The sequence below is a fragment of the Anabrus simplex genome, chromosome 6, assembly GCF_040414725.1.
Source record: "Anabrus simplex isolate iqAnaSimp1 chromosome 6, ASM4041472v1, whole genome shotgun sequence".
Classification (NCBI taxonomy): Eukaryota; Metazoa; Arthropoda; class Insecta; order Orthoptera; family Tettigoniidae; genus Anabrus; species Anabrus simplex.
Window position 1 is genome coordinate 213,186,632 of NC_090270.1, and position 12,802 is coordinate 213,199,433.

At 42.4% G+C, this 12,802-nt stretch overlaps 1 protein-coding gene across 2 annotated transcripts in view; it reads right to left on the reverse strand.

Annotated features, from left to right (window-relative positions):
• Positions 1–8,298, reverse strand: part of LOC136876329 (tubulin beta-3 chain) — a 145,001-nt gene extending 136,703 nt beyond the window's left edge. For both annotated transcript variants that reach the window (XM_067150180.2, XM_067150179.2), the window contains exon 1: positions 8,182–8,298. In XM_067150180.2, the coding sequence (XP_067006281.1) occupies positions 8,182–8,238 (57 nt within the window). In that variant the 5' untranslated portion in view covers positions 8,239–8,298. The remainder of the gene's footprint in view (positions 1–8,181) is intronic.
• Positions 8,299–12,802: the final 4,504 nt, after the last annotated feature.

Consider the following 12,802-nt stretch of genomic DNA (forward strand, 5'->3'; position numbering starts at 1 on the left):
GATACAGAAAAATGTTCAATCGGTGTAAAACACGTAGGAAATTAATGTGTTCGGAGAGAAAATTTGCCGAGGTGGCGAATCTGTACCAAGAGGAACTGATTCGGCATTCACTGAAAGAGAATGAACTAGAGAATGAAGGAGGAGTTTCTGGCAAAGTAGAACAAAGTGGAAGTAACTTGAGAAGGTGAAGGAAGCAGTAATCGCAGTCTATAGACTTTCGTATTTTTGCTTTTCCCAGCTTTTTTGGGGGGCGGGGGGGGGGGGGCGTGGACTTTACATGATCCTCATTAATGTGAAAAAAATGGCTATCCGAGTAGTATGCATGTAAAAAGGGAGACCCGCTTCGCAGACACTAGCGTGAAAAACGATAAAGACCGGTTGAATGACACCGCTGAATTACCCGCTCCAGACGCAGCAGAGATAAGCCGAATGCTATTGGTTGGCCGAGAACAGCTGTTGTATGACTCATCCCGCGGACATGGAACTCTTACACTTGACCCCTAGCTCTTTCGGACAGCACAATGAGAACAATAATAGTGCCTACCCCTCCTTCAGACGTGTCGGGATCATTATCGGCGTGAGGCTTTCTCAAAGACAGTTATGGAGCTAATATAGCGTAGCTGGCGCGTGAGCACCTGTTACGTCAAATGAGGTGTGGCCGGAATAGGGTGAACACCTCTCCTCTCATTTAGCAGGACAGAACGTACGAACTGCATTTGAAACCATCCACACAGGGCAGTATATCTAATGACCATTCTTCCCCATTATTTTTGAGGGTACTGCCTGTATGTCCTTATCTAATACTAATTTGTTTGTGCAGGTTACTCTCTTACGGCATGTTGTAAGCAACATTCTCGTATTCTCCTGTCGATAAGTCGATTTTCAGTTGTAGGGTCTGTTAACGACATACAATCTGCGTACACATTATTATTATTATTATTATTATTATTATTATTATTATTATTATTATTATTATTATTATTATTATTATTTAGGGTTTTCTACTTTACAGTAATTTTCCTTCAATTTGTCAAACAGTCAATCACCATTTGTTGCTTTCCTATTCCTTTCTTAAATAATTGTAAAGGATTTAGAAATTTATTGAACACCTGTCTTGGTAAATTATTCCAAATCCCTAAACGAATCCTATAGATTAATATTTGCCAGAATTTGTCCTCTTTAATTCTAATTTATCTTCATTTTGTGATCTTTCCTACTTTTTAAAAACACCTGTCCATATACTTTCTTCCTCCATAATTCTTCATTTAAACCTCATATCCATGCTCCTCCGTACACCTTTTGTTCAGTTTACCGTAGGTTTCCCCCGTTTTCTGTTGCCCTCAGCCTCCCAGTTAATAAAAATAATGTCCGGCTCGATGGCTAAATGGTTAGGTGTGCTGGGCTTTGGTCCAAGAGGTCCCCGGTTCGATTCTCGGCTGGGTTAGGGAGTTTAATCTTCATTAATTCCGATTGTTCGGAGGCTCTCTCTCTCTCTCTCTCTCTCTCTCTCTCTCTCTCTCTCTCTCTCTCTCTCTCTCTGTGTGTGTGTGTGTGTGTGTGAGAGCGCATCCTAGGTAGGCCCTTACTTTCACAGACGCGGAGGTCACCTTCAGGTGTCATCTCTGAAGATCTGCACCAGACCTCTCCCGAGGCCACACGCAATCATCTCAGCTACCATGTTTCGTGTAATTTGGTGCCATTAAGGCTGCCTACATGTCAATTTACACGTTCCGTTTTACTCTACCAGATGGCAAAGAAACCGGATCTCTAATGGGCTATCTATGCCTGAGCTTTAATTTTGTCTGGTAAACACCATAAGTGTCACCAGTATCTTTTGCATGTCAACATCGAACGGCATCGTAACTTTTCGTTAAATATCCGAATACCTCTGCCAGATTAGAACCAGCGATCATGGGATTTGGAGGCCACAAAGACATAACTGATCAACCCATGTACAAAGTGTCATTACATACTCTGCGTTACTTTCTGTAGGCCTAGACTGTTTTGAATACAACTCCTACATCCATCTCTGGTGAGAATGCGTCGTCATCTTCTGGTGTGCATAGAAGAATGTGGTTACTTTCATTGATCTGTGTCAGTCTTATCTTTGACAGTATAAAAGTGACAGAGGTATGAGTGATGGTTTTTTTTTTTTTCTTTGCTAGTTGCTTTACGTCGCACCGACACAGATAGGTATTATGGCGACGATGGGACAGGAAAGGGCTAGGAGTGGGAAGGAAGCGGCCGTGGCCTTAAGGTACAGCCCCAGCATTTGCCTGGTGTGAAAATGGGAAACCACGGAAAACCATTTTCAGGGCTGCCGACAGTGGGGTTCGAACCTACTATCTCCCGAATACTGGATACTGGCCGCACTTGAGCGACTGCAGCTATCGAGCTCGGTATGAGTGATGCTGGTCATTATCTTGATCTTATGTGCTCTACCCCGTGGTGACTGGTGTGAAAGTGTAGCTCGTTTAGTATATATGTTTCTGAGTGTTTACCAAATTGACGCGCAATAACACCTATGTCGGTAAGGAAAACAGCGAGGAAACACCTCTTCAGTGAAACCTGTGTATCTATAACAGCTGGTGCTCCTACCCAGAGTTCGCTCCACGGGTTATCATACATTACATACATTTGTGTGGACCAGTTGTATTGGTAGAGGTTGAGGGGTATGATGCGCAAAGGTATCACCCAAATATCACTATAAAATTTGTCACAAATGGAACATAATAATTGCTTTTACACATATCAAGTGAAAAATCCCTGGCAAATTAAGAAATACCGTCGTTATTTGAGAAATATGAAAACATATTTAAGGCTTGTAGACAGGACTGGTTTATGACGTACTCCGCTGCTGGTGCCGTCTTTTGTTACTTTCTTCAGGTCCAGGGCTAGCACCGTGGAATGGGAGTGCTATGTCTGTGGATTCTCATTATCTTTGGCCAGTACAAACAGCAAAATGGAGGTCAAAAGAAAAATAGCATGATCCCTGGACCAATAAATATTTTTATTTCTGTTCGAACGAAATCACTAGTCCACTGAATTTTCCTTATGTATATTGGCCATATCGTTTTGTCGCCTATTAAATATTGCATATCGCGATACAATTGATGAAATGATTTCATTGACAAGTGAAGAATGAAACGAAAGCAAAGAACTTCAGTGAACACAGATATCACACACGAAATTGTTCAAAGTGTAAGACGAAAGACATACGTGTGTCACTGTGAGCGCAACACCAAATGTACTTGTAAAGTAGTAAAGTACGTATTAATATTCTCCAAAAAACATATTTCTTAATTTGCCAGGGATTTTTCACTTGATATGTGTAAAAGTAATTATTATGTTCCATTTGTGACAAATTTTATAGTGATATTTAGGTGATACCAATGCGCACTATACCCGAGGTTGAGTTTCTTCAAACTTATCCACTTGCCACTTTCAGTCCCCCCAACGAAAAGTGTGTGGCCGACCCTTCCACTTGAAACGTTGAAAAGAGACTTATGATAATGTAGTTCATTGAAGGATGTAAATAGCTTTTTGAAACAGTGTTGAAAGATGTGAAGTCAGGCAGGCATATGCTTTGAGTACGCAACGCGACCCTAACCGCACGGCCACCTCGCTCGGTGATGGAATGGAAGTCAAATATAATATACTACATTTCCTGTTCTGCTGAAAGATTCCCTTCCCTTTTTTGTTTCCTCAACGCTTCTTTTAATGTTGAAAAGCTCAGCTCGCACATGTAGATTGTTAAATGCTTGTTAGAATAGTAACTGCCTTTCAGTTATTCTGGGTAACCTCCATTTGTAATTATCCAAAACTGAAGAGGTTTTTCACCACATTCCTACATAAAAGGGAACAAGAATTGTGCATAAAATTCATTCCTGAGGATTCAATCAAGTGACAAATACCTAGAATGAAATTTGGATGCAACATGAACGAGAAAGAATTGTCATAACAATAACAGAAGACTGAAAATTCAACCAGATGATCAATACTCGAGTGAATCTGATTTCGTAACATGCCAGAGGAATAGATCTACAGCTGGTAAATGAGAGGTCTGTAGCGAATTGAAAGCTGGTTAGACGATGTGCCGCCTTTGTTCAGGGTTACGAGGACAAATCCCGTACATTCGGTTCGCATTTAAGATTACGAAACACTCGTGTAAGATTATTATTATTATTATTATTATTATTATTATTATTATTATTATTATTATTATTTTGCTATTTGCTTTACGTCGCACCGACACATGTCTTATGGCGACGATGGGATAGGAAAGGCCAATGAATTGGAAGGAAGCTGCCGTGACCTTAAGGTACAGCACTGGCCTTTTACTGGTGTGAAAATGGGAAACCACGGAAAACCATCTTCGGGGCTGCCGACAGTGGGGCTCGAACCCACTATCTCCCGATTACTGGATACTGGCCGCACTTAAGCGACTACAGCTATGGAGCTCGGTCGCGCAAGATTTATTGGTATATAAGGAATTCCGATACTGTTGTCTCTTTGCTTCATACCAGTTTGATATTTAAAACACGCGCATACATAGGCCTAAATACAAACATCTAGCTTGCTACCGGATTTTGGCAACTCATTAGGTTTACTATGTTAACCGATGGTCCACAAAGTGACAGACTGCTGACGTAAACACGACAGTGTCAGAAGATTATTCCTCAGATTAATAAAAAATTAAAAATCATAAATAGGAGGCTAGGGCACGCTCTTTCAAAGTCTGAATTTATTAGAAATTTGAAGACTAATATTTATTTCAAAATACACTATAAGCCTAACTGTTTGATCGGCTTTAAATATGTGTAGGGTTATCCTTTATAACATAAGCTGACCTCAGTGGCACAGTGTGTTCGTTGCTGAACTTCCGTGGGTAAGATAGTTTGGCTTCGACCCCGACTGATGTTTGCATTTGAGGATGTATAAATGCGACAACTCCAGAGTCGTTTGGTTCAAACAAATTTAGGAACTCTTGAGATAAAAAATTCCCCACACTGCGATGAGTCTCGAAATCTACAGAAACTCAACGTATGTTAGAAACTAAGTAACCAAAACCCGATCCAAGGAGACTCAATTTTAATGTCAAAAACACACAATCGTTTGCTGAAATACGAATCATGTTTATCTTGGGGAATATTAAGTTACGATGTCTCTCTGCTATCACGAACCACACACACACACACACACACACACACACACACACACACACACACACATATATAAACAAACTTCAACTACATTAGGCTGATTACCTTCATATATCGCCTCAATTCCTCACGACGGTTTTCTAGTTACTTTGGCGTGACACTGGAGCAAGCGTTCCGAAAATGGAATAATAATAATTTCGGTTGTCATATTCTAATAATAATAATAAGAAATTATGTGGAGCCTCAGTGGCTCAGGCGGCAGCTCGCCTGCCTCTCACCGCTGGGTTCCGTGGTTCAAATCGCGGTCACTCCATGTGAGATCTGTGCTGGATAAAGCGGAGGCGGGACAGGTTTTTGTCCGGGTACTCCGGTTTACCCTGCCATTCATTCCATCAACACAGTCCAATATCATTTCATTTCATCTATCAGTCCCTAATCATTGCCGCAGAGGAGTTAGACAGGCTTCGGCAGCCGGCACAGTTCCTCTCCTCGCCGCTAGATGGGACCTTCAGTCATTCCATTCCTGACCCGGTCGAATGACTGGAAACCGGCTGTGGATTATCATAATCATTACTATTATTTTGGGTTTACGTCCCAATAACACTTTGGTTTTCGGGGTACCGACGTGCCAGAATTTTGCCCGTAGGAGTTCATTCACGAGGCTGGTGTATTTGAGCACCGTGCAATACCACTGGACTGAGCCGGAATCTAACATTAACTTGGGTTCAGATAGCTAGCCCTTTTTCTTCTGAGGCATTCAGTCCGTGTCAAAATGATTACCAGAGAAGTATGAAGTTCGTTTGTCATCTAAATGTATTGTTAGCTAAAAGTTTGACAACCATTCTGGCGGAGGACATACATTCAAACGACAGTCTAGTGCAAACGAGACTGAAGACAAACAATGGCCGATGATTGTGGAACAAGACAAAAAGGAGAGTAGTTCTTTTAGTACGCTTGTTTGTGCTATTATTAAGAGGAAGAGTTCGTTAAGTGGAAAAGGTGATGCATCCCTTTTTCATACATTTTACCGTAGTGTATTTCAGAGTATAGTGGACAGAACTCCTATGTGTCAGGAGGTTAAGCAACTATGTCATCAGCTAGTTCATGTTTCATACCGTCCGTAGCTTTAATTGTAAAGGGCAGTTGCCAGCTGGCAAATGGAGCAAGTTCGAATACATTTCCTCGATTAGTAATTGTCCGGATTTCAATATAATTACTGTGGCGATTTTGTGATGTTTGTAGGATTAAGGCTATGTGGAGAAAACAGAGTGTAGTTCCAATTAAAAAGCAAAGTTAGTACCATTATCTCAGAAGATGTTGACGCCATAAAAAAGTACTTTAAGTGCGATTATCAGCCCCTTGGCACCATTACTGAAAGTTAAAACAAAATGTCAATATTTTGAACGGTTCACGAGCTTTTTTAGGTGGACAACTTAGCTGAATATGAAGCAAGTTTATACAAAGCGGAGTGGTATAAGCTTTCTCCAGAATTTCAGTTTTCCTCCCGCACTATCATTTAATTCACGCTCATTCTCATCTCACAAATCTTGTCAACACACATTTTTATATCTTGGACACGGGTGTTGTCTCATTTAAACACTTCCCAACGTCATCGGCCTCAGCTGGCATCGAGCTCGATATCTTGGGAACAAAACTACGATTACTAACAATCTGCGCCGTTGCTACCGACGAATCTTCTGATATGTGGCACCGGTATAAATAATGTCGACAACTTTACCAGATAATCGTGCTCACTGTTTGAAGCCTATAGAGTGGAAGTTTGATTTAACAATCACAATGAGACTTTCAAAGTGAATCACTTTATTCACAGTTTGAATATTTCAACAACTCAACATCAAAAGGAAAATCTCCACGGTTCATTTTGTAATCTAGGCATATCGGTTTAATCTATATGTCTATGCTATTTGCTTTACGTCGCACCGACACAGATACGTCTTACGGTGACGATGGGATAGGAAAGGCCTAGGAATTGGAAGGAAGCGGCCGTGGCCTTAATTAAGGCACAGCCCCGGCATTTGCCTGATGTGAAAATGGGAAACCACGGAAAATCATCTTCAGGGCTGCCGACAGTGGGGCTCGAACCCACTATCTCCCGATTACTGGATACTGGCCGCACTTAAGCGACTGCAGCAATCGAGCTCGGTATCGGTTTAATCGAACCATTCTTTGAACAGAGTAAAACGACACTTCGATTCTACAACTCAAAGTTGAGTAAACCTCACAACGTACTTCACTGAAGTTGGTGAATCTAAAAGAAAACGGAACAATACAGAGGAGAGAACAAATTCATGTCACCTGACAATATCATTGTCGTTATAAAGTAATCCAAAGACGTGAGGACTCAAATCTATCAGATGAGTGAAGATAAGATAAACTGATGCAATCTTTATCATAAATTGATGTTTGTCGGTCTTTTCCTTACTCAGTGATATGATAGATAAAACAGTTTTAAATACGACTATATTATGAAACAAGTTATTTTCCCTAAAGTAAGCACTTCCTCACTGATAAATCTCCGGTGCTACAAAAAGTTTGACAATCAAATGCACCTCTCACGTAATAAACATTCAATTAACTAGGAAGTTTGCGCTGTTTTATCGAGGAGGACTGTTGACTTTTATTAATGTTACTATGAACTGGTAAAGTACGATGCTGTACGATGAATAATAATTCTGTTATTCTGAATAATAAAGCTATTAATCAGTATCCCAACAACTCGTACCGGTGAATGTGTTACATGCCAATTCATCCCCTTTGAGAGTCATTTCGTTGAGCATGATGGAACATTATTACAATACAAAATTAAATTAATACTGTTAGGTATATTAAGTACGAATTCTATCTTCACAACTCAAAATCATCACAATGATTTTTCTGTATTAACTTTCTAAATTTGTATTTAAAATGAGAGAATTATAAGTAGAAGTAGTACATTTGACACCTCAAAAAAATATAGTAAGCTATATACATTTGTACAGAAGTGGTGATTTGGTCCTACCTTGGCACCTATTTGGTTTCCGCACTGACCAGCCTGCAGATGCACGATTTCCCTCATGTCGGCGCTACTGTGAAACACAAGTTGCTTGCTTGCCGGAGAGTGAATGATTGAAGGCAGAGCAGCTCGCGCTGTGAGCTAGTGTCGCTCGTCTCCCCACCCCGCCCTTCCGGAACCTCCCCACTCCCACTCGCGACACCCCTCAAAGTACCTGAATCCAATAAAACTTAACCAAAGTTCAATCCATTGTATCTGAAGAAGAAGAAATCCATTGTAGGCTATCTACTCTAGCTTCAAATATAACGAAATGCTCAAGACTGGCGGTTTAATCCTAACTTACATTATTCTTCAAAAAGCCTCTGTTGGGCTCTTGATATCACATACGAGCCACAGGACCTCCATTTGTACGTGGAGTTTCAACTACAGGGAATTAGGATTGTTGTATGAAAATGGTCAAAATCCGAAACATGTAAAAATATATTTAACTAAAACTTTTTTTTTCTATCTTTCTTAATCCGCTTTTCCCTCGGACAGAGCGAGGGACCCCACCTCCACAGCCTCAATGGCAGTGTCCTGGTGGGTGAGACTTTGGGTTGGGGGATACAACTGGGGAATAAGACCAGTACCTCGTCCACGTGACCTCACCTGCTATGCTGAAAAAAATGAAATGGCGTATGGCTTTTAGTGCTGGGAGTGTCCGAGGACATGTTCGGCTCGCCAGGTGTAGGTCTTTTTTGATTTGACGGACGTAGGCGACCTGCGCGTCGTGACGAAGATGAAATGATGATGAAGACGACACACACACATCCAGCCCCCGTGTCAGCAAAATTAACCAATGGTGGTTAAAATTCCCGACCCTGCCGGGAATCGAACCCGGGACCCCTCTGAAGAAAGGCCAGCACGCTAACCATTTAGCCATGGAGCCGGACACCTGCTATGCTAAACAGGGGCCTTGTGGGGAGGATGAAAAGATCGCAAGGGATAGACAAGGAAGAGTGCAGAAAGCGTCTGTGCCGTTAGGTACCATCCCGGCATTTGCCTGGAGGAGAAGTGGGAAGCTACGGGAAACCACTTCGAGGATGGCTGAGGCGAGAATCGAACCTCCCTCTACTCAGTTGACTTCCCGAGGCTGAGTGGCCCCCGTTCCAGCCCTCGTAACACTTTTCAAAAGCCGCGGCAGAGCCGGGATTCAAACTCGGGCCTCCGGGAGTGGCAGCTAATCACACTAACCACCACAACAGAGAAGCGATCTACTAAAACAATGTGCAAATGTAAATGGTGATTATTCACTACAGGTATCGCAGATATATTTTAAATAACCTGTCATTCACAGAATTAAAATTTTACAGAACGTAATGCGTGTCCCACTCGTCGGCTGAATGGTCAGCATACCGCCGTTCGGTTCAGAGGGCCCCAGGTTCGATTCCCGGCCACTTCAGGTATTTTAATTGCTTCTGATTAATTCTTCTGGCTCGGGAACTGGGTGTTTGTGTCTTTCCTAACACTCTCCTTTTCACATTCAGACAAACACCATACTACCTCCTCCTTCTTCTTCTTCTTCTTAATCTGTTTAACCTCTAGGGTCGGTTTTCCCTCGGACACAGCGACGGATCCCACCTCTACCGCCTCAAGGGCAATGTCCTGGAGCTTCAGACTTTGGGTCGGGGATACAACTGGGGAGGATGACCAGTACCTCGCCCAGGCGGCCTCCCTGCTAGGCTGAACAGGGGCCTGGCGGGGGGGATGGGAAGATTGGAAAGTATAGACAAGGAAGAGGGAAGGAAACGGCTTTAAGTTATGTACCATCCCGGCATTTGCCTGGAGGAGAAGTGGGAAACCACGGAAAACCACTTCCAGGATGGCTGAGGTGGGAATCGAACCCACCTCTATTCAGTTTACCTCTCGAGGCTGAGTGGACCCCGTTACAGCCCTCGTACCACTTTTCAAATTTCGTGGCAGAGCCGGCAATCGAACCCGTACCTCCGGGGGTGGCACACTAACCACTACACTACAGAGGCGGACACCATACTACATACCACCACAGAAATAAGCAATAGTGATTACATTCCTCCATATAGGGTTGGCGTCAAGAAGGACATCCAGCCGTAAAACAGGGCCATATCCACATGTGCTACGCAATTCACACCCGCGACCCCTCTGGTTTGGGAAAAGTGGTATAATAATAATAATAATAATAATAATAATAATAATAATAATAATAATAATAATAATAATAATAATAATAATAAGAAATAATAATAAATGTAACATATTGCCAGGAAGAAAATAACGTTTTGTGGCCTAAAGCGAAAATGGACCAGAGGTATCTTCACCAATTGGGTTATTTGCTAGAACTAGGGATTTCATCAAGTATTATTTTCCTCCTTCAGAATCTTGCGGTAACAGTGCACCCATGATAATGACGAAAAATAAGTTTTAAGTGTTACACACCGAGCAAGGTGGCTGAGGGGTTCGGGTCACGTAGTTGTGATCTTGCATTCGGGGGACGATGTGTTCGAACTCCACTGTCGGTAGCCTTAAAGAGGGTTTTTCATGGTTTCTCATTTTACCACCGGGCAAATGTTCAGGCTGTACCTTAATTAAGGTCACACCGGGCGAGATGGCCATGTGGTTAGGGGCGCGTAGCTGTGAGCTTGCATCCGAGAGAGAGTGGGTTTGAATCCTACTGTCGGCAGCCCTGAAGATGGTTTTCGGTGGTTTCCCATTTTCACACCAGGCAAATGCTGGGGCTGTACCTTAATTAAGGCCATAGACGCTTCCTTCCCACTCCTAGCCCTTTCCTGTCCCGTCGTTGCCATAAGACCTACCAATACAAATGCTGTCCGGCCAGATGGCCTGCGGATACTGGATTTCACGTGGTCAGCATGACGATATTGTCAGCCGTATTGCTGCCTCTCATATCACGTTGTCTTTAGACGAGTCGGGAATAAAACCGGGGGCCTCTCGGTATGAAGGAGGACGTCTGAATGCTGACTCATTGTACCAAGTTTCGAGCCCAATTGAGACCTTCGAATATTATCCCTCCGCTATTCAGACGTCGGCATTTCATCGCTGAATGCGATTCTCCAGAATCGTTCACTTGCCTTCTCAGCTTCATTCCAGAAACTGTAAATATTATTTTTTCCATCAGCCCGGTGGTATGAAACAAGCCATGACAACCGGCACTAGTTGGGGGCTTAAAACACCCGACCCGACATTGGCCGGAATTAGGATAAATGGATGATGAGATTATCTCCAAAAGAAGCCAAGCCTCTAACGCTCTGACGCCGTGGTTGGCTGGTTGGTTAACTGGCTCCCGTTAGTAGAAAAAAATGTCACAATCAGGATATTGACCGACAGGGTAGGAGAGGTGGTGGTATACAACGTCTAATCACTAGAATGCATGCACAAAGCCTGTATTCAATTCACTGCCTGTTCGATTATGCACCCGATGAGCCATTGGATCCAGATCGAGCAGGCAGTGATTCAATTCCAAACCTCTCACTGTATTTTTGCTATTTGCTTTACGTCGCACCGACACAGATAGGTCTTATGGCGACGATGGGACAGGGTAGGGCTGTGAGTGGGAAGGAAGCGGCCGAGGCCCTAATTAAGGTACAGCCCCAGTATTTACCTGGTGTAAAAATGGGAAACCACGGAAAACCATCTTCAGGACTGCCGACAGTGGGGTTCGAACCTACCATCTTCCGAATACTGGATACTGGCCGCACTTAAGCGACTGCAGCTATCGAGCTCGGTCCTCTCACAGTATTGACATGGAGTGAAGGCATATGCCGCTGCTGTTGGTGGTTCATTCGTCGAATGGAGACGTTAAGCCTTGAGCAGACCTCTTGGAGTTATGGAACAGCAGGTAGCGGCGATTAGGGGAGGCGACGGGGAACAGTCGCCCCCATCCCCACTTTGTGGAGAAAACATTACATTTTTATCATATTTTAGCTGGCTGAAACTTAGAATTATAGGAATTATTAAAATAGAATGCATTCTACCTATCCGTATTTTACTTTCGCAGGTCGAATTCCAATTTCTAAAGAAAAATATGCAGACTTGCAAGTTCTGAAAGATTTCTGCATCGGTCCAGCAGCTAGAGAGTACTTCAAAAGTCTTCCATACAAATAAACTAAGACGTACTGTCGAAATATGCAAGAATTGAAATGAACCTCATGTGACGTGATTATTATATTTTTAAACCACGACGATTTTGTTTACAGAGTGAAGATATTTTTGAGAAGCTTAGAATTAACTAACCACTGTGTAGACCTTTTAAACGGCAGTTTAAAGGTGTGAATAAAGGAAATAGAACATAAAATACGACTTAGCAGTTTCTTCACTTGTGAATTGAGTATTCTTCCCTAATTTCTGCGTATGCAAATTAATTGGCATTATAAATTCACAAACTTCAACTGAAGGTAGTTTTAAAACATAATCAGAATTAGTTTAATTGTTTAAGAATTCTAATTCACGGTTCTATTTCAGCGTGACAATGTTGCAAAGTTTTAAAATGCTCTCCTGTAAAATGAATAAAATGTGACTTAACATGTTCTTCCCCTGGAGCTTTCAATTCTTTACGTCGCATCAACACAGTTAGGTCTTATGGCGACGATAG